General features: G+C 53.1%; 1 protein-coding gene and 1 non-coding gene across 8 annotated transcripts in view; both read left to right on the top strand.

Moving 5' to 3' along the window:
• Nucleotides 1-15,159, top strand: part of COL27A1 (collagen type XXVII alpha 1 chain) — a 158,596-nt gene that overhangs the window by 46,479 nt on the left and 96,958 nt on the right. For all 7 annotated transcript variants that reach the window (XM_016961506.4, XM_016961507.4, XM_054659009.2 and 4 more), the window contains 5 exons: nt 4,499-4,543; nt 5,156-5,209; nt 5,649-5,693; nt 9,074-9,127; nt 10,373-10,417. In XM_016961506.4, the coding sequence (XP_016816995.3) occupies nt 4,499-4,543; nt 5,156-5,209; nt 5,649-5,693; nt 9,074-9,127; nt 10,373-10,417 (243 nt within the window). The remainder of the gene's footprint in view (nt 1-4,498; nt 4,544-5,155; nt 5,210-5,648; nt 5,694-9,073; nt 9,128-10,372; nt 10,418-15,159) is intronic.
• MIR455 (microRNA mir-455) lies at nt 8,834-8,928 on the top strand. Its single transcript, NR_035811.1, has one exon. It is a non-coding gene; the product is annotated as a microRNA mir-455 (primary transcript).

The following is a 15,159-nucleotide window of genomic DNA, read 5'->3' as shown; positions in this document are numbered from 1 at the left end:
GTGCCATGATGGACTGTGCTTTTTGACTAGCCACAGACTTTGGAATCCTACAATTTCTGAGCCCACAGGACACTTGGAGAGGCCAGCTGGGGAAACTGAGGCCCGGAGAGACACCTTGTCCAGCATCACATAATAAGACCCTCTACTCTAGGCATGTGTTTCTCACTCTTTGATTCTTTCTGTCCTGCTGATGGCCCAGTCTGGGGTGTGGGCTGCCCGGGAGGTAGCGAAGTTCAGCAGAGATTCATGGAGAGCTAAGCAAGCTTGGTGAGTTTCATGTCAACTACAAGGGGAGCTGAGGCCTCGCACAGGCGGAGGTGGAGCCTCGGTGGACAGCCGATGTCTGAGTACATATGGATCCCTAGGACCCCCAGGCAAGGACGGGACCCCTCCCCTCCCTGCCCAAAGCCCAGAAAGCAGCCCAGCCAGACGGGGAGACGGTCTGTAGCAACAGTGAGGTGATGTCTGGTTTCTCCTTGCGCATTGTAAGCAATGATTAATCTGGCTCCCAAACCAAAATATAGACCGAGTTCTATTATAAACACAGGTCCTGTGGAGACCCGCCTGCTGGGCAGCCAGAGGCCCCTTGCAGACACCACGGTCCCTGGAGCTCCCCGAAACATTCCCTCTCCCTTAGTGCCAGTCAGGCACCGATCACAAACTGGAAAGTCACTGCCCACGGGCCCACCTTGCGGTCAGCACCCGCCCCATAATTGGCGGGGCGCTGCACAAGATAATGGTTTAGATTCTTGCAGGTCTGGGGCCCTGTCATTTGAAGCTATTTGCTGGCCCCAGCTTGGTAAACATTGTTAAGATGCTTCCAGGGAGCATAAGCACCTCCCACCGCCTACCTCCCGCCTTGGCTATGCTCGCTCTGCTGCTCCTGGCCATCCAGGAGAAACTGGGGTGTTCACGGCAATGTTCAAGGCCCTTCAGGGTCCCTTGATCAAGAGATACCTAGAAATTGTATATCCCAATGGGTCTGGAGTCCCAGGGAAAAGTACTGGCTTGGCCATAACTTGCTAGGTAACTTTGGACAAGTCCCTTCCCCTCTCTGAGCTTCAGTTTCTCAGTCCGTCCAGTGAGAAAGGAGATTGTCAAACTAATGGTTTGGGGCTCTTTCAACTCAGTTACTCCAGGGTTTCATGACTGACCTCTGCCTGAATAATGCTGCAATGATGTGAAGCTTTCATCCCAGGGAGGCGCATCTATAAGGGGATCTCTCCTTGAGTGGCTTTGTGGCTCTTCTAGGCAGGTCTTAGGCCTCAATGAGCATGTTTCATCCCATGCTTTTTGATGGCTAAGGATGCGGGATTGGAGTCACAGGCCAGGCGCTGCCCCTAGAAAGCTGTGTGGCCTCAGCAAAGTATCTTTACCCCTCTGAACATCAGTTTCCTCAACTGACAAATGTGTATGGTAATTTCTGCCTCCTAGGAGTGATAGCAAGGAGTCCATGAACTGATATATGAAGGCTTCAGTGCTGAGCCAGGCATAGGGCCTGCCACTGTGCATGCCCGTGATGATCATTCACTTCCATTTAGCTGCATCCTGAGTAAAAGGGTTTACTTGAAATCTTCTCCTGGGATTTCACTGGAGAAATGCCTCTGCTTCCTTTGCGGGGAGGTTTGGGGGCTGAAGAATTGGTTTTCAGCAGGGTTCTTGTGGCTGCAGATGAAGCCACAGGAGCTGGTGATGGCCAAGGGCGCCCTGGACCCCACATTATGGTTCTCTTGGGGTTCTTGCCCTGTTACTCCATTGGATCTTTGCAGGCAGGTAGAATACGGCAGAGTGAGCTTCAGAGAGGATAATTACTCATACAGAGTCACATAACCAAGAGTGCAAGGCTCCATTCAGCTCTTCACTGGGAAAAAGTTTCACTTGTTCTTCCTAATCTGCAAGCTCCAGGTGGAAAAATGATGATCACGGCTGTTAGTTACATCATGTCGCGCTACCTCCCTGCTCGAAGAGCTTCTGTAGTTTTGCATCATATCACCGCCAGCATGCTCTGACCTCCTGCTTCTCCGACCACCGCCATCCTTCACCCTCTCACCCCCTCTATTCCAGTCATACAGGCCTTCCTGTGTTCCCTCCAAGCCACTTGAGGGCATTCTTGCCTCAGGGCCTTTGCACTTGCTGTTCCCTCTGCCTGCACTGCCTTTCTCCATGGAGCCAGCCCTGTGTTCATCCCATTCATCTCCTTAGAGCAGCCTTGCTTGATCCCACCCTCTCTTCACCATCCCTCCCCAATGCCGTGTTCTCTGTCTGTAACTTTACTTCCTTTTCTTCACAGCACTGATCACTACTAGACATTTTCTCTCTGTTTCTGAAAAGATTTTATTTTAATTGTGGTTAAAAAGCATATAACATAAAATTACCATCTTAACCAATTTTAAGTGTACAGTTCGATAGCGTTAGGTACATTCACATTGTTGTGCAATCAATATCCAGAAATGTTTCATCTTGCAAAACTGAAACTGTACCCATTAAGCAACTCCCCATTCCTCTCTCCTTGCAGCCCAGATGTTATTTTTGTTTGCTTTGTTTTTATACCTCCTTAATTAGAATGTAAACTCCTTTAGGGCAAAGGATGTTGTCTGTCTCATTCTTCCTGTGCCTAGAATGGCGCTGGAGCATGAAAACTCGGTAAATGTTTATCAAATGAATGAATGAAAAATGAAGATTATGATAACAGCAGCTAACCTTTTCAGCGCCCTTGAATCCAATGCCAAATACTGCGCTTTACACACTTTCTATCCTGCCATCCCTGCTCCAACTTTATAGCCCCATTTTATAATTGAGGAAAATGAGATTCTCAGAGGTGAAGTCATTGGCTTTGGGTCACCCAGCCAGCCAGTTAGTACAGCAGCACTGGAATCCAGATGGGTCTGAAACAAGAGGTTGTATGCCCCGGTTTGCCCACTGGGGAAAAGAGTACACGCCCCAGCTAGAAGAATCACACCCAACCTTGTTGCATCAATCTCCATAGGCCCCTGAATCTGAGATACAATCATGTCACTGAGGGCTCTTGAGACATGAATAGGTGCAGAAAGAATGCTTGTAAACTCTCCAGACCTCTTAGATCAAACTGACTCTGCTGTTTATAATAAAGAGTCCCCACTTCCTGGGGGCTGATGGGGGGTGTTGAGTGTGTATGCCTGTGTGTGTCTGTGTAAGTGCATGGAGCTGTACATGTCTGGAGATGTTTGCAAGATTCCCAGCGTGTTCCCAGATGTCAGAAGGATCTGGTAGTGAGTGCCTGTGGCTTGTTAGCAATGGGACTCAGAGTAGGCGTCTTCAGTTCTATGAGACTCAGTGTTCTCTGTAAAATGGAGATGATAGTCGCCCCCGAGCCCAGCTCATCTGACTGTTGGAAGGAGTAGATGAAGTCATCTATTATGCACGTAGTCCTGGGTAAACGGCAGCACATAGAGAGGGTCTACAGGTTTGAGCGTGCATGTGCGCGTGTGTGTATTCTGGTCTTGTGTGTGTATTTTAGACTCTGGAGGAGTCTTCAAATTCTAGGGTTCTAAAACATCATAGCTGAAGGGGACTCAAGAGTTCTAACTCCCTTATCTGAAGTTCAGAGAAGGGTAGGAACCCACCCAAAGTTGCATAATAAGTTAGGGACAGCATCTAAAGCAAGCCCAGAGCTCCCTGCGTAAGAGGGTCTAACATGGATGAGTGTGGCTACCCTGTGCACAATGGAAGCCCCCCATCTGATGGAAGCTTGAAGTCTGAGGTTTCCTTTGGAGACCTTACTCTTATGAAATGGCTCAGGTGATTATACCTGGTGCCACCTGAAAGCACACACTCAGCTTGGTTCTCTCGACTCAGAGGCCTGGCCTGGACATGCCTTTTGGCCATCAGGACAGAGGGTCAAGGTTGGTACTAGGGCGTTGCCAGAGTCCTTCTCATCAGTATCTGGATGGCCTATCCCTCCCTGGAATAGGAGCTGGGGCCGGTGGGAGAAGGGAAACAACAATTTGGGTTAATATATGTGGTCAAGGCATGTGATGGGGGCTTTATGAGAAGGGGCAGGTCTTGAAAGGGGAGGGAATCCCAGCATCCCGTGTGACGTGGTGGCTCAGCACAGTCCAGACCTCAAGTCCTACTCAGTTTACTCCTCCATTGACAAATCCTAGCCCTGAGAGACGGTCTCGCCTTCTCTCTTGATTCAGAAGTAATGGTTGCGATACACCATCTCTTGGTCACAGTTGCTCTGTCCCAGTTCAGCTCACCTACCCTGCCAGAGCAGTGAATGACCCTCATGATGTCCTCTGGCCTAAGAACCACTGGGAGCAGAGAGAAAACCTTAGGAATATGTGAACCCTCACATGGTATCTGCATCCATCTGGGGAACCTTTACTGAGTGCACACTCCATCCCGGATGCAGTACGTACGGTGCTGAACAGGGCAGGCCGGGAGGCTGGGCCCTTGCGATCTCCAGGACCAGATGTGTCCTCCCTGCCTGATGCAGCTTCTTCCCCCCCCCCAACAGGGACACAAGGGCTATCCTGGACCGGCAGGGCACCCCGGAGAACAGGTGAGGGCCTCAGCCTCAGCCCTGCCCTGGTCGCTCTCCCTCCTCCCAGCCCCTACCTGTCTCTGGCCCCCTCCCTAGATCCTGCTCTGTGAGCCAGCCCCAGAGCCAGGCTGTTTTGCCTCTCACCCTGCTGGGGCCCCCAGCCCACTCCAGTCCACCCCACCTCTCTCGCCCAGCCACATTTGCCCAAAAGAGCCAGAGTCCATGCCAGCCTGATGTTGGCATGAGCCGCACAACGCCAGTTGGAGCCATGAATAGCTGGCCTGTTCCGGGCGATGTTAGGGGATATTATACACGCCGCCACGGGGTTTGCAGGAATTTTGGCCAGCCTGGCCCAAGTCAAACAGCAGCCCTGCCAGCATGGGAGAACCAGCCAGGCCTCCTCAGTGATTTCTTATTCCTGGGCTGCAAGCAGAGGGGGTTTTGTCCCTCAGAGCTGGTCTGACCGGTTTCACAGAGGGGTGGGCTTGGGGGCCCTCCCCTTCCTCCTGTTCCATCTCACATTCCTGCCCCTCTCTTTATTCATTGTCAGCCCCAGTCTCCCAGGGTCCCCCAGACCCAGAGCTGGGCAGGGTCTTTCTTTTCCTTATGTTTCTCTCTGTTCCTTTGCAGGGGCAGCCAGGACCTGAGGGCAGCCCAGGGGCCAAAGGTTACCCTGGCAGGCAGGTGCAGTATATGGCTTCTGGAAGCTCTGTGGCCATGGTGATGTGAAGATGGCCACAGGTGCCCCGAGGCAGAGGGAGGTGGTGGGCTGGGGGCCAAGGAGCTGCACCTGCTGGGTGGACCCTAAGGAGGGGGCTTTCCAGGGGACTGGACCACGGAAGCCTGTCTTTGCAGGCACAGGATAAGGCTGCATAGTAAGAGGAGGTCTGGTTCTGCGGGGCTGGGGCTCCAGAGGCTCCTCCTACTCAGTCTCCCTCCTACCCACCAGCCACCTCCCTGGGATCCTAGGGCTGTGGGGGTCAGGCCAAAGATCGCTGATCTAACCCCACCCCCATTCTACAAAGAGAGCAGCAGAGGCCCCAAAGAGGCAAGACTTGCCCCAGGATTGGCAGCAGGTAGAGCGTCTCCATATGTCCTTGCCCCTCTGTGTTTTGTGTTTCAGGGGTTACCTGGACCGGTAGGAGATCCCGGCCCCAAAGGCAGCAGGGTAAGTGGTTCCTGGCCAGTGCCACATGGGTGGGGTTCTAGGTGAGCATCACCTGTCCCTCCAGTGGGCTTGATGGGAGGTCAGAGCTATAAGGAGAGCCAAGGCCCTCCCACTTGAGTGCTCCCGGACAGCAGAGGGGCAGCAGGAGGGATGGGTGATGGGAGACCCTTGAGCCAGGTAAACTGCTTGGTCCCCATGGCCAAGAAGTCTGGGAAGCAAAGACTCTGCTGGGGGTTTGGCCACAGTCCAGCTGCAAACAACTAGGCATTTGTTTGCTGTGTCTCCTGGCTCATCCCAAGTTACAAGGGAGCCAGTATGGGCCACTTGAATTGCCTGTCGTCGAATCTTCAGAGGCCTCCCTCCTGCTCCCAACTGAGGGCTGGGGGGAACCACTCTTTTTGGAGGGCACCTGGTGTGGGAATGCTGCCCAAGCCTGCAGCCTGGTGGAGTTTCCAGATCTCCCCTTCCTTCAAGGCCCCCACGGAGCAGACCCCGAGTAGCGATCAGCCTCAGTTGCCTACCTCTACAGTGGTCATGATGTCCATTTGTACCTCTAGTCGGGTTACGTCAAGCTGACTTGACAGCTCAGGAGGGGGCCACCAGGTGGGGACTCCCATGTGGGTTGTGGGAAGACAGAGAGGGTTCTGGATGGACCGAATGGGGTAAATGGAGTTGGAAAGATTTAGAGCTGATGTGGTGGAATCCTTTCTTTTACACACAAAGAAACTGGGTTCATGGCGGGGCCTGGATGGCCCCAGCTTACACTGCACGCCTAAGGTGGATCTGGGATGAGGACCCCAAGTCTTCTGAGGCCTGGACTTGCTGCCTCTCAAGGAATGCTCAGGAAGGGGGTCACACAGTCCTCGGTCAGGACAGATCACGTATCCTTTGCTCCTGAGCCAAAGCTATTTATATTTTGGCAGGAGGGAGAGGACAGAACAGTTGCAGTCTCAGCCCTAATCCCTGCAGCCGACTGGTGGCTGTTAGGAGAGTGTGGGGAGGCGGGAGTGGGGGCGGGGAGGTGCATTCCCCAGGAGGTTACTGTGAGAGGCAGGGCCTAAGGAGGCTCTTGTCCCAGGGTGCTGGGCCTCTCTTCCTTTATTCTGCTGCTCCCATGGGCCATTCCCCCAGAGGGACCCCCTAAACCCAAGGAGAAAGGTCTTCTCAGCCCACCCCCAGTCCTGATCTCCTGACCTGCCAGAAGGACAGGGCATGTTAATGACATCTGGGGTTGCTCGACTTGCCTGCCAGGCTGGTGGCATCTCAAAGCCACATAGCAGGAGAGGACTGGTCTGGCCCCAGCACTCCTGTCTGTTACAGGCCACACAGCCCTGGGTGGGAAGCCTGGACGAGCAGTGAGTCACTCAAGCTGCCCTTCCAACCCTGCCACCACCAGCCTCATATTTCTGAAGTAGGCAGAGGGCAGGCTTTGGAATCAGGATGACAGGCTTTGAGACCTGCCCTGCCATTAGCTAGCTGTGGGAGCTTGGGCAAGTGACTGGGCCTCTCTCAGCCAATTATTTTCTCACCTGTAAATCTGGGAGATAAGCCCTATTTGGAATGGCAGTAAATGGCACTCTTTCAGATTATGGATATTAATCATGCTGGATGCCAACGAGGAGGCTCAGTGGCTTCTTGGCCTTCCAGGGAAGGAGAGATGGTTGTGAGCCTCCATTGGTTGCTTGTTTGAGGAGAGGCAGTATGCAGAGTGGTTAGGAGCCCAGGCCCAGGAGTCAGAAGACTTGAATTTGAATACCAGTTCTACCACATTTCAGCTGTTTGGTCCTAGGCAAGTTGCTTCACCTCTCTGGGCCTAAATGGTCTTACCTCTACAGGGGGCTGAGTAATAATACTTCCTCGGGGCTGGGCGCGGTGGCTCGTGCCTGTTATCCCAGCATTTTGGGAGGCCAAGGCGGGTGGATCACCTGAGGCCAGGAGTTCAAGACCAGCCTGGTCAACATAGCGAAACCCCATCTCTACTAAAGTAAATACAAAAATTAGCTGGGCGTGGTGGTGCACACCTGTGATCACCTGTGATCAGCTATTCAGGAGACTGAGGCAGGAGAATCGCTTGAACCCGGTAAGCAGAGGTTGCAGTGAGCCGAGATCGCACCACTGCACTCCAGCCTGGATGACAGAGCGAGACTCCGTCTCAAAAAATATATATAAATAAAAAAATAATAAAATATAATACTTCCTCGGGGTGTGGTAAGGATGGAATAAATGCTTTAATATATGCAAAGCACTGACAGCAGGCCTGGCCTATCATTCGTGCTCAATAAACATTAGCTTTTGTTAGAGTTATTATTAAATCATTCCACCAAGAGTGGCACGCAGGTAGTGGTAGAAGCCCCGGGCGAGGTTACTGCCCTTTAGAAGTTCCCAGGCTAATGAGGACATGAAGCATGAACACAAATAATGAAGATACAAGGGAGAAAGTGGAGAAGGATGCTACCGAGGTGCAAAAATGGCATTGGGGTTGGGGGGGAGAGATTGCTTCCGGCTTGGGGTATCAGGGATGCTTGCCCAAGGAGAGCGCTTATGAGAGCTGGGCTTTGAAGGATTTGGCTCAGAAGTCATGAGGGATGGGAAGGACATGCCTGTTGGAGGGGAGAGAGTGAGGAAAGGCTGGGAGGGAGGAAATGAGATGCATCCTAGGGAAGAGCCCCAGAATGGTGACAAGCCCCAGCTGTGGAGTCAGCTGGCCCTGGGTGACCCTTGAACTGATTAGGAATTCCCGAAGATAATTCACAGCTCCACTACTGACTAGTCGTGTTGCTTTATCTACAGAGCCTCAGTTTCCTTGTCTGTCCAGTGTGGGTGATGACAATCTGGGGGGTCCTTGTGAGAGTCTAATGTGGTAGCATGCATGTGCCTGGCACAATGTTGGCACTCCTGGTTCGCAGCCGCTGTTAGTTAATGCCAGCACTCAGGCGGCCAGAGGTGGATGTAAGCCCTACACCCAGGACCTTGAAGGCCTAGGAGGAGCCATGGCAGGAGCCACGGGCACCTACCAGCGTCCCTGGGGGTGGGCAGGGCTTGGTGCCGTGCTAGCATCTAACCCAGCCGCGAGCTTCCTTCTGCAGGTCCTGGAGCCCTGGCGCGGGGCGGGCCTCCTGCCGGCGAGCGCCTGTGCCCTTCCCTGGCGTGAGGGTATGTGCCTTTGGACTACATCGTGGAAGCCAGCACCATGCAGTCCATGGGCATATACACTTGCCTCAAGGCCTATGTCATCGAGGAGCCACCGGAGCTGCCACTGCCACCAGGGAGGAAGAGGAGGAGCCGGGATGTGGGATGGCAGTGGTGGGTGGGCTGCGGCAGGTTGGGCCAGCCACACCTCACTGCTTGACCGCTCTGACCCCCTTTCTTCTCTTTCCTAGGGCTACATTGGGCTCCCAGGGCTCTTCGGCCTGCCAGGGTCTGATGGAGAACGAGTAAGTTTGCTTCTTTGGTTATTCACCATCCACAGCCACCCCTGCCCAAACAGAGCAGAACCTGCCAGGCACCAGCCTGGGGAAGTCAAGGAATTCCTCCTGGAGGAGGTGCACTTGAGTCGAGTAGGAGTCTGATAAGGGGACAAGTCAAGGCAGATGCATTCCAGGCATAGGGAACAGCATGTGCGAAGTCAGGGATTTACGGTAACTTGGCAAGTTTAACACTCAACACCGCAAAAGTGCTGCATGAGAGGGTGAGAGTGGTGGGAGTTGAGGCTGGAGAGGACCCTGGGGCAATGTCTTAGGTGCCCAGGACTAAGGTTAGAAAAGGAACTCTGTTCTGAGGGTATGCGGAGCCTCTTGAGGACTTGCAACCAATGAACACCAGGCCCACTTTATAGTATAGATCAGGGGTCTGCAAACGGTGGCCCATGGGCCAAATCCAGCCAGTTGTCTGTTTTTGCAAACAGTTTTATTGAACTCAGCCTTGCTCATTTGGTTACATATTGTCAATGCCGCTTTCTCACTACAATGGCAGAGTTGAGTAGGTGTGACAGAGACCGTATGGCCCACAGAGCCAAAGATATTCACTATCTGCCCCTTTCCAGAAACCATCTGCTGATTCCTCTTTTAGACAGGTCAGTTGGTTTACTTGAGTAAAATGTGCTGGTTGGGGGTGGGGACAGCAAGAGCAGGTGGCAGGAGTTCCAGCAGCCAGGGGGAGCGGCTGTCTGGGGAAGGTGGTGGGGCTGGTTTGGTGGTGGCCAGTGGGTGCTAAGATTTCCTAAGACACCCTGTCCTTCCAGACCAAGTCAGAGGAGTCCAAAAGATGGTGTGGGAGCTTCTCACAGACCCCTGGCCCAGCCTGGAGGTCCAGTAGAAGCCCCCTGGGGTGGTGGCCTCGGGACCTTCCTCCCCGCCCCCTCCCAACCTGAGCCCGTATCTATGGGAACTCACTTGTAACCTCCATAAGCTGGGTATAGAGAACCTTAGGACAGCTGGAGCCTGAGCCTTTATGAAGCACCTGCTGATTACAGGAACTGGCATTTCTCTGTCTCTTAGGTCACCACAGACCCCGACCCTGCCACCCGTCTGATGTGCATGTCACTGGGGCCGCCACGCAAGTGGCACACATTCCAGGCCCTCTGTGACTTCCTGCCGTGGGTGGCTCTGGGCTGGTTTGGGGAAGCCTGGCTGTCCCTGCTGGCATCCTGCCCTGACCTCTCCCCTGTCTCTCCCCTGCAGGGCCTGCCTGGCGTTCCTGGCAAGAGGGGCAAGATGGGTATGCCGGTAAAGATTTTCCGTGTCTATTACGCAGACTCTAGCGGGGAACCCCACTTCCCACGGCCACGCTGCCCTGGCCACCTGCTGCCTGGCATCTTCTGCTTCTCCCCCTGCTTTGAGTGTGGGGGCCGCATGTGGAGTTGTCTGGCCACAGGACCTGCTGCTGGCACACGGCGTGACTGGGGCCTGGCTGGGGCTGGGGCTTCCATGGGCTCTGGACCCCTCTGGGGTAGCTCCTGTCTCCCTGTGGGCATCAGTGGCTCTCCAGTGCAGTTCTGTGTCTGGGGGGCTTCTGTCTAGGGTATTTGTGTCTGTGGGTCTGCTGTGACCGGGGGACCTTGGCTAGACCAGGTGACTCTGCTCCCATCTCAGGGAACACTCAGTCTCCACATCGTCTTGGTGTCATCCGGCTCTGTCCAGTTTGCTCATGCACACACAAAGCCAGAGGACAATGGGGTTTATGGGCAGTGCCCACAGCAGGCATGACCGAAAGAGGGGCTCAGCGGTGACCCCCAATTCACCAGCTTTCTCTATGGCTCCCCATCATGGGAGGAAATTGTTTTTCCCTTTGTTTGGACATGTGCAGAACATGGAGAAAGAGCCAAGGCATGGAGAGATTAAGTCACTTGCATGACGAGTAAACAATGCAGCCAGGATTGGAACTCAGTTGGTTTGTTCCCGGTGTCTTTGATCTCAGTGGCCGCTTGAGGCAGCCTCTCAGGGTCCCTAGTTGGCAGTCATATTATAAAAATAGGTTCCCCAGACTCTTCGCCTGGAAGGAAGATCATTCATTCCAATTATTGAGAAGCGGGAAACTGAGGCTCTGAGAGGCAGAATGAGATATCCAGGGTCCCTCTGCCACTGCCCTGCAGGTTGACTCCTTGACTTGGAACCATGGTCAGACCAAGTCTGGGCCTCCCATCGCTGGTGGTTGGTGAGGAAGGGAGTATGAAGAGGGGGCCTGGAGCATTCGAGAGTGCTCAGAGGGGCCTCTCCGTGCTTCTGCCACTGATGGGCATGTTAGCTGTTGGAGCGTTTAACCTGGGCCCTCTGGGGGCCAAAGAGGAAAAACAAAGAAAAGAAAAAAGCCTCAAAGAGCTGACCGAGGAGGTCCCTCCACCCCCAACCTAGACCCCTCTGTGGCCCGAACAGGCAGTCTTCTCTAAGGTCCAACACCTGACACCTAGACCTGGGCAAGGAGCAGCACCTGATGCTCCCAGCTTCAGGGCAAGGACCTGGAGTCTGAGAGGGCTGGGCTGGCACATGGGGTTGTCCCTCAAGCCAGCATGACCTCAGGCAAGGAGATTCGTTCATCCAGTGATTATCTGTTCATCCCGTGAATATCTGTTGAATGCCTACTATGGGCCAAGCATTTTGCTTTGTTCGGGCAGAGCAGTGGATAAGACAAAGTTCCCACTCTCTTGGGGCAGACAGACAGATACCCAATCACTGAATGGGGAAATGGAAGAATGAACAATTAAATGAAGGTCAGGTAGTGCTGAATCTAAGAGAGAGTAGGGTAGGGAGACAGGGAGTACTTGAGGGTTGGGATCTTGAGTAAGTTAGTCCAGAAAATCTCCCTCGCTTTATGAAGAATCTCAATGAGGTAAGCGTGGAAGCTGTGTGCCTTTCCAGGCAAAGGCCCTGGGGAAGGAGCAGGCTTGGTTCAAATTTTCTGAACCACAGTTTTCTCTTCCGAGAAATGGGGACAATAGTATGGCTCATAAGATCATTGTGCTTGTCACATAGTAAGTGCTCAATAAATAGAGCAGCCCGGAATAAGGTTTCCTGGATGGCTGAGGGGATCTCTGTATTGTGTGACACTAAGCCAATGACTTCACCTTTGCTGGGTCTGGTTTCCCATGGTTTAAGTTGCAGAGTGGGAGGATTTGACTTGCTTAGGCGATCTCAGCTGGGCCCTGCCCCAACACTCAGGCCAGCCTCCAGGGCCACCTTTGGGGGATTTGTTCAGACGCATCCTGGGAGCCTTACCGTTGGACCCAGGACCTTATCCTGGGGCCAGGCGTTGCTGCTTTACAGATGAGATTGCTTCTCGGAGAGGTAAATGATTAGGTCAAGGTCACATGGCTGCTCAGTGTCACAGTTGGATTAGAACACAACCAGAGCTTTCAACTCCAGTGCCAGAGTGTAGCTGTTTAGAGCTTGGGGTACGGAGTCTCTTGAGCATGGAAGAGGCAAGACCCATGAAAGCCTGGACATGTTATGGCCTCTTCTCCAACCGGACACAGCAAGGAATGTCAGCAGGGCCATGCCTCAGTTTCCCCCTTCTACTCCATCCTCTGCATCCTCCTCATCTCTCCTCCCGGCGGCCCCTTCATCCACCTTCTCCCTGCCGTGTACCTGTGTTCTTCTTGGAGCACAAAGTCACCCTGTTCATGGCCTGGCTGAGAAGGCAGTCCCAGGTTTGAGGTCCCATTATCCTGCCTGTGTGAGATAAGGCCACTCATTCATTCCTCATTCAACCAAAGATTATTCGTTGAATATATTACTCTATGCCAGGCACTAAGGATAACACTGTAGCCAAAACAGACAAAAATCTCTGTTGTCATGAAGCTCAAATTTTAAGGGTAGAGACAATCAATAAACACGATGAATAACCAGAAGAAGGCATGGTTGCACCCTAAGTCCCCTGCAAGTGAAAGGAAGCAACGTGTATTGAGGCCCTCGGTGTGCATAGTATTTGAACCACATGCGATTCTCCCAGTGAACCTTTAAGGCAAGATCGATTATCCCCATTTTCCAGATGAGAAAACTGAGGCTTAGACTGTCAAAGCCATTTGTCCATAGACCCTCTGAGCCTTGCCAGACTGAGAACTTCTGTCTGCTTCCTTGCTTCTTGCCTTTAACTTTCTAAGACTAGGCTCTGATCTTCATGACAGGCGTGTTGTTCCCTGGCACTGGGGTGTCAGATGTGGGTGGAGGGAAACATCCTTTCAGCCCTAGACCCGTGCAATACCCTTGAGAGCCATGAAAATACCCTCAACTCTGTTCCAGCCACCATGGCCAGCAAATCGGCGAGATCTGCATCAGATATGATTTAATGTGTACGTAATGGGACTTCACATCGGCTGAGTCCCTACAGCTTGGTCTCTGTCTCCACTGGGCCTCTGAGTCTGCCATGCCTCTCAGCCTAAAGACCCCGGACAGTCTTTAGGGCCATCCCTCTGTTGCTGTTGCTCCCAACCCCTTGATCTGTCTGGTAGGGCTGGGGGCTCCTGTCATGAATGGTTTTTCCTCCTTATCCAAGCTTTAGGCCAGACAGTTTCTAGGCACTTATTAAGAAAAGGAAGTGACAGGGGAATGAGCTGAATTCCTTCATGCCAGATTGCAGCTGGCGTCATTTCTGGCAGGGCTGGTGATGATTTTGCTGTAGTCAGTCTTTCCCCAGCAGGCAAAACCTCGGGCCCGTGCATGCGGCCTCCTCAGTATCCAATTTGGAAGGGCGATGTGTCAGAGTCTTTTACTAACGGGAGCTGAGGAAGAGAAAGTGGAGGTCAAAGCACATCAGAGCTATAGGAACCTTCGTGATGGCCTGGCCCAAACTCTTTTTCAGACAGATAAGCAGACATAGCCCAGGGAGGGCAAGACACTTGCCTAAGATCTCACAGCAAGTTGTTGGCAAAGTCAAGACTTGAATCCAGAACACTTGCTTTCCAGGGCAGGGTACTCTCCACATGGCTCCCTCTTCTCTCTGCTCCCATCTTCAACCTCCAGAGGAAAGCTTGCTCCACAGCTCTCATCCCTCCTCATACCTCCTGCTAAGAGAACGTGTTGTGGTTTTCTGGCGAGGGGTCCAGGTAGAAAATGTTACCAACTTGGCTGGAGCTGAATGGGTTTCTCCTGGCCTGTCCTGGCTTGTTGGGCATGGCTCAGTATCACTCACAGTGAGAGACTGAGCCATGTTTCCCAGCCAAGGGTCTCTACGAGCAGGCTAGGAAGATGCTGCTGTGAGTCCTTCTACCTGTCTTCTCCAAATGTACTTTCAAGCCTGCTGGGATGGCCCTGCAAGGCAGGCCACCATGCACAGCTTTACTCACAGCCCCTGGCCAGGACTGCCATGGCTGGCCTCATGCAGTGAGTCCGGAGGGAAGACCCTAAAGCTTAGAGCTGGAAGGGCCCAGCCCTGGCAGCGACTCCCTGGGGTGTGGCTCAGGGATGACTGGGACCTGCCCAAGGCCGCGCAGTCCTCTGGGAGGAGGCAGGGCTTCTAACACAGTGCATTTGGGCTTCAAGTTCATGGCTCTTTCCAGTTCTCAGATTACAGGCAGCAAGCAGCCAAGTAACAGAGAATTCCTATTTCCAAGTAGGGAAATTGAGGCCAAAGCAGATTAAGGTTCTCAGCTGAGGTGATGCTGTGAGCTGGGGGTGTGGTCTCCAGTGACCCAGATGTGAACCAGAGCTGACCCAGGCTGTTGGTGCCCCTGGAATCCTGGAGAGAACTCTGCCTTCCTCTTTTCTGCTTGTCCCCTGAGGTGACTTTTCTTGAGTAGATTTCCTAGTGGATTTCAGGAGGGCAGGGTAAAAACATGTTTAGACCATGAGAGAAAGGGGCTGGGAAAGTTCAGGGGTCTTTCCATGTCAGCACGCTTGGAGCCTGCACACCTAGAAAAGAATATGGCTGCTTCGAGTGCAGCAGGAAGGATGCAGGTTAGACTTAAGCAGGAACTTCCAGGCCTTGGAGAATGTCCACCTGGTAAGAAGTTCTCCAAGATCCTTTTGCGGGCTTC

Source organism: Pan troglodytes, chromosome 11, assembly GCF_028858775.2.
Source record: "Pan troglodytes isolate AG18354 chromosome 11, NHGRI_mPanTro3-v2.0_pri, whole genome shotgun sequence".
Lineage (NCBI taxonomy): Eukaryota > Metazoa > Chordata > Mammalia > Primates > Hominidae > Pan > Pan troglodytes.
The sequence above is the reverse complement of the archived record's forward strand: the minus strand, read 5'-3'. Positions and strand labels throughout refer to the sequence as shown.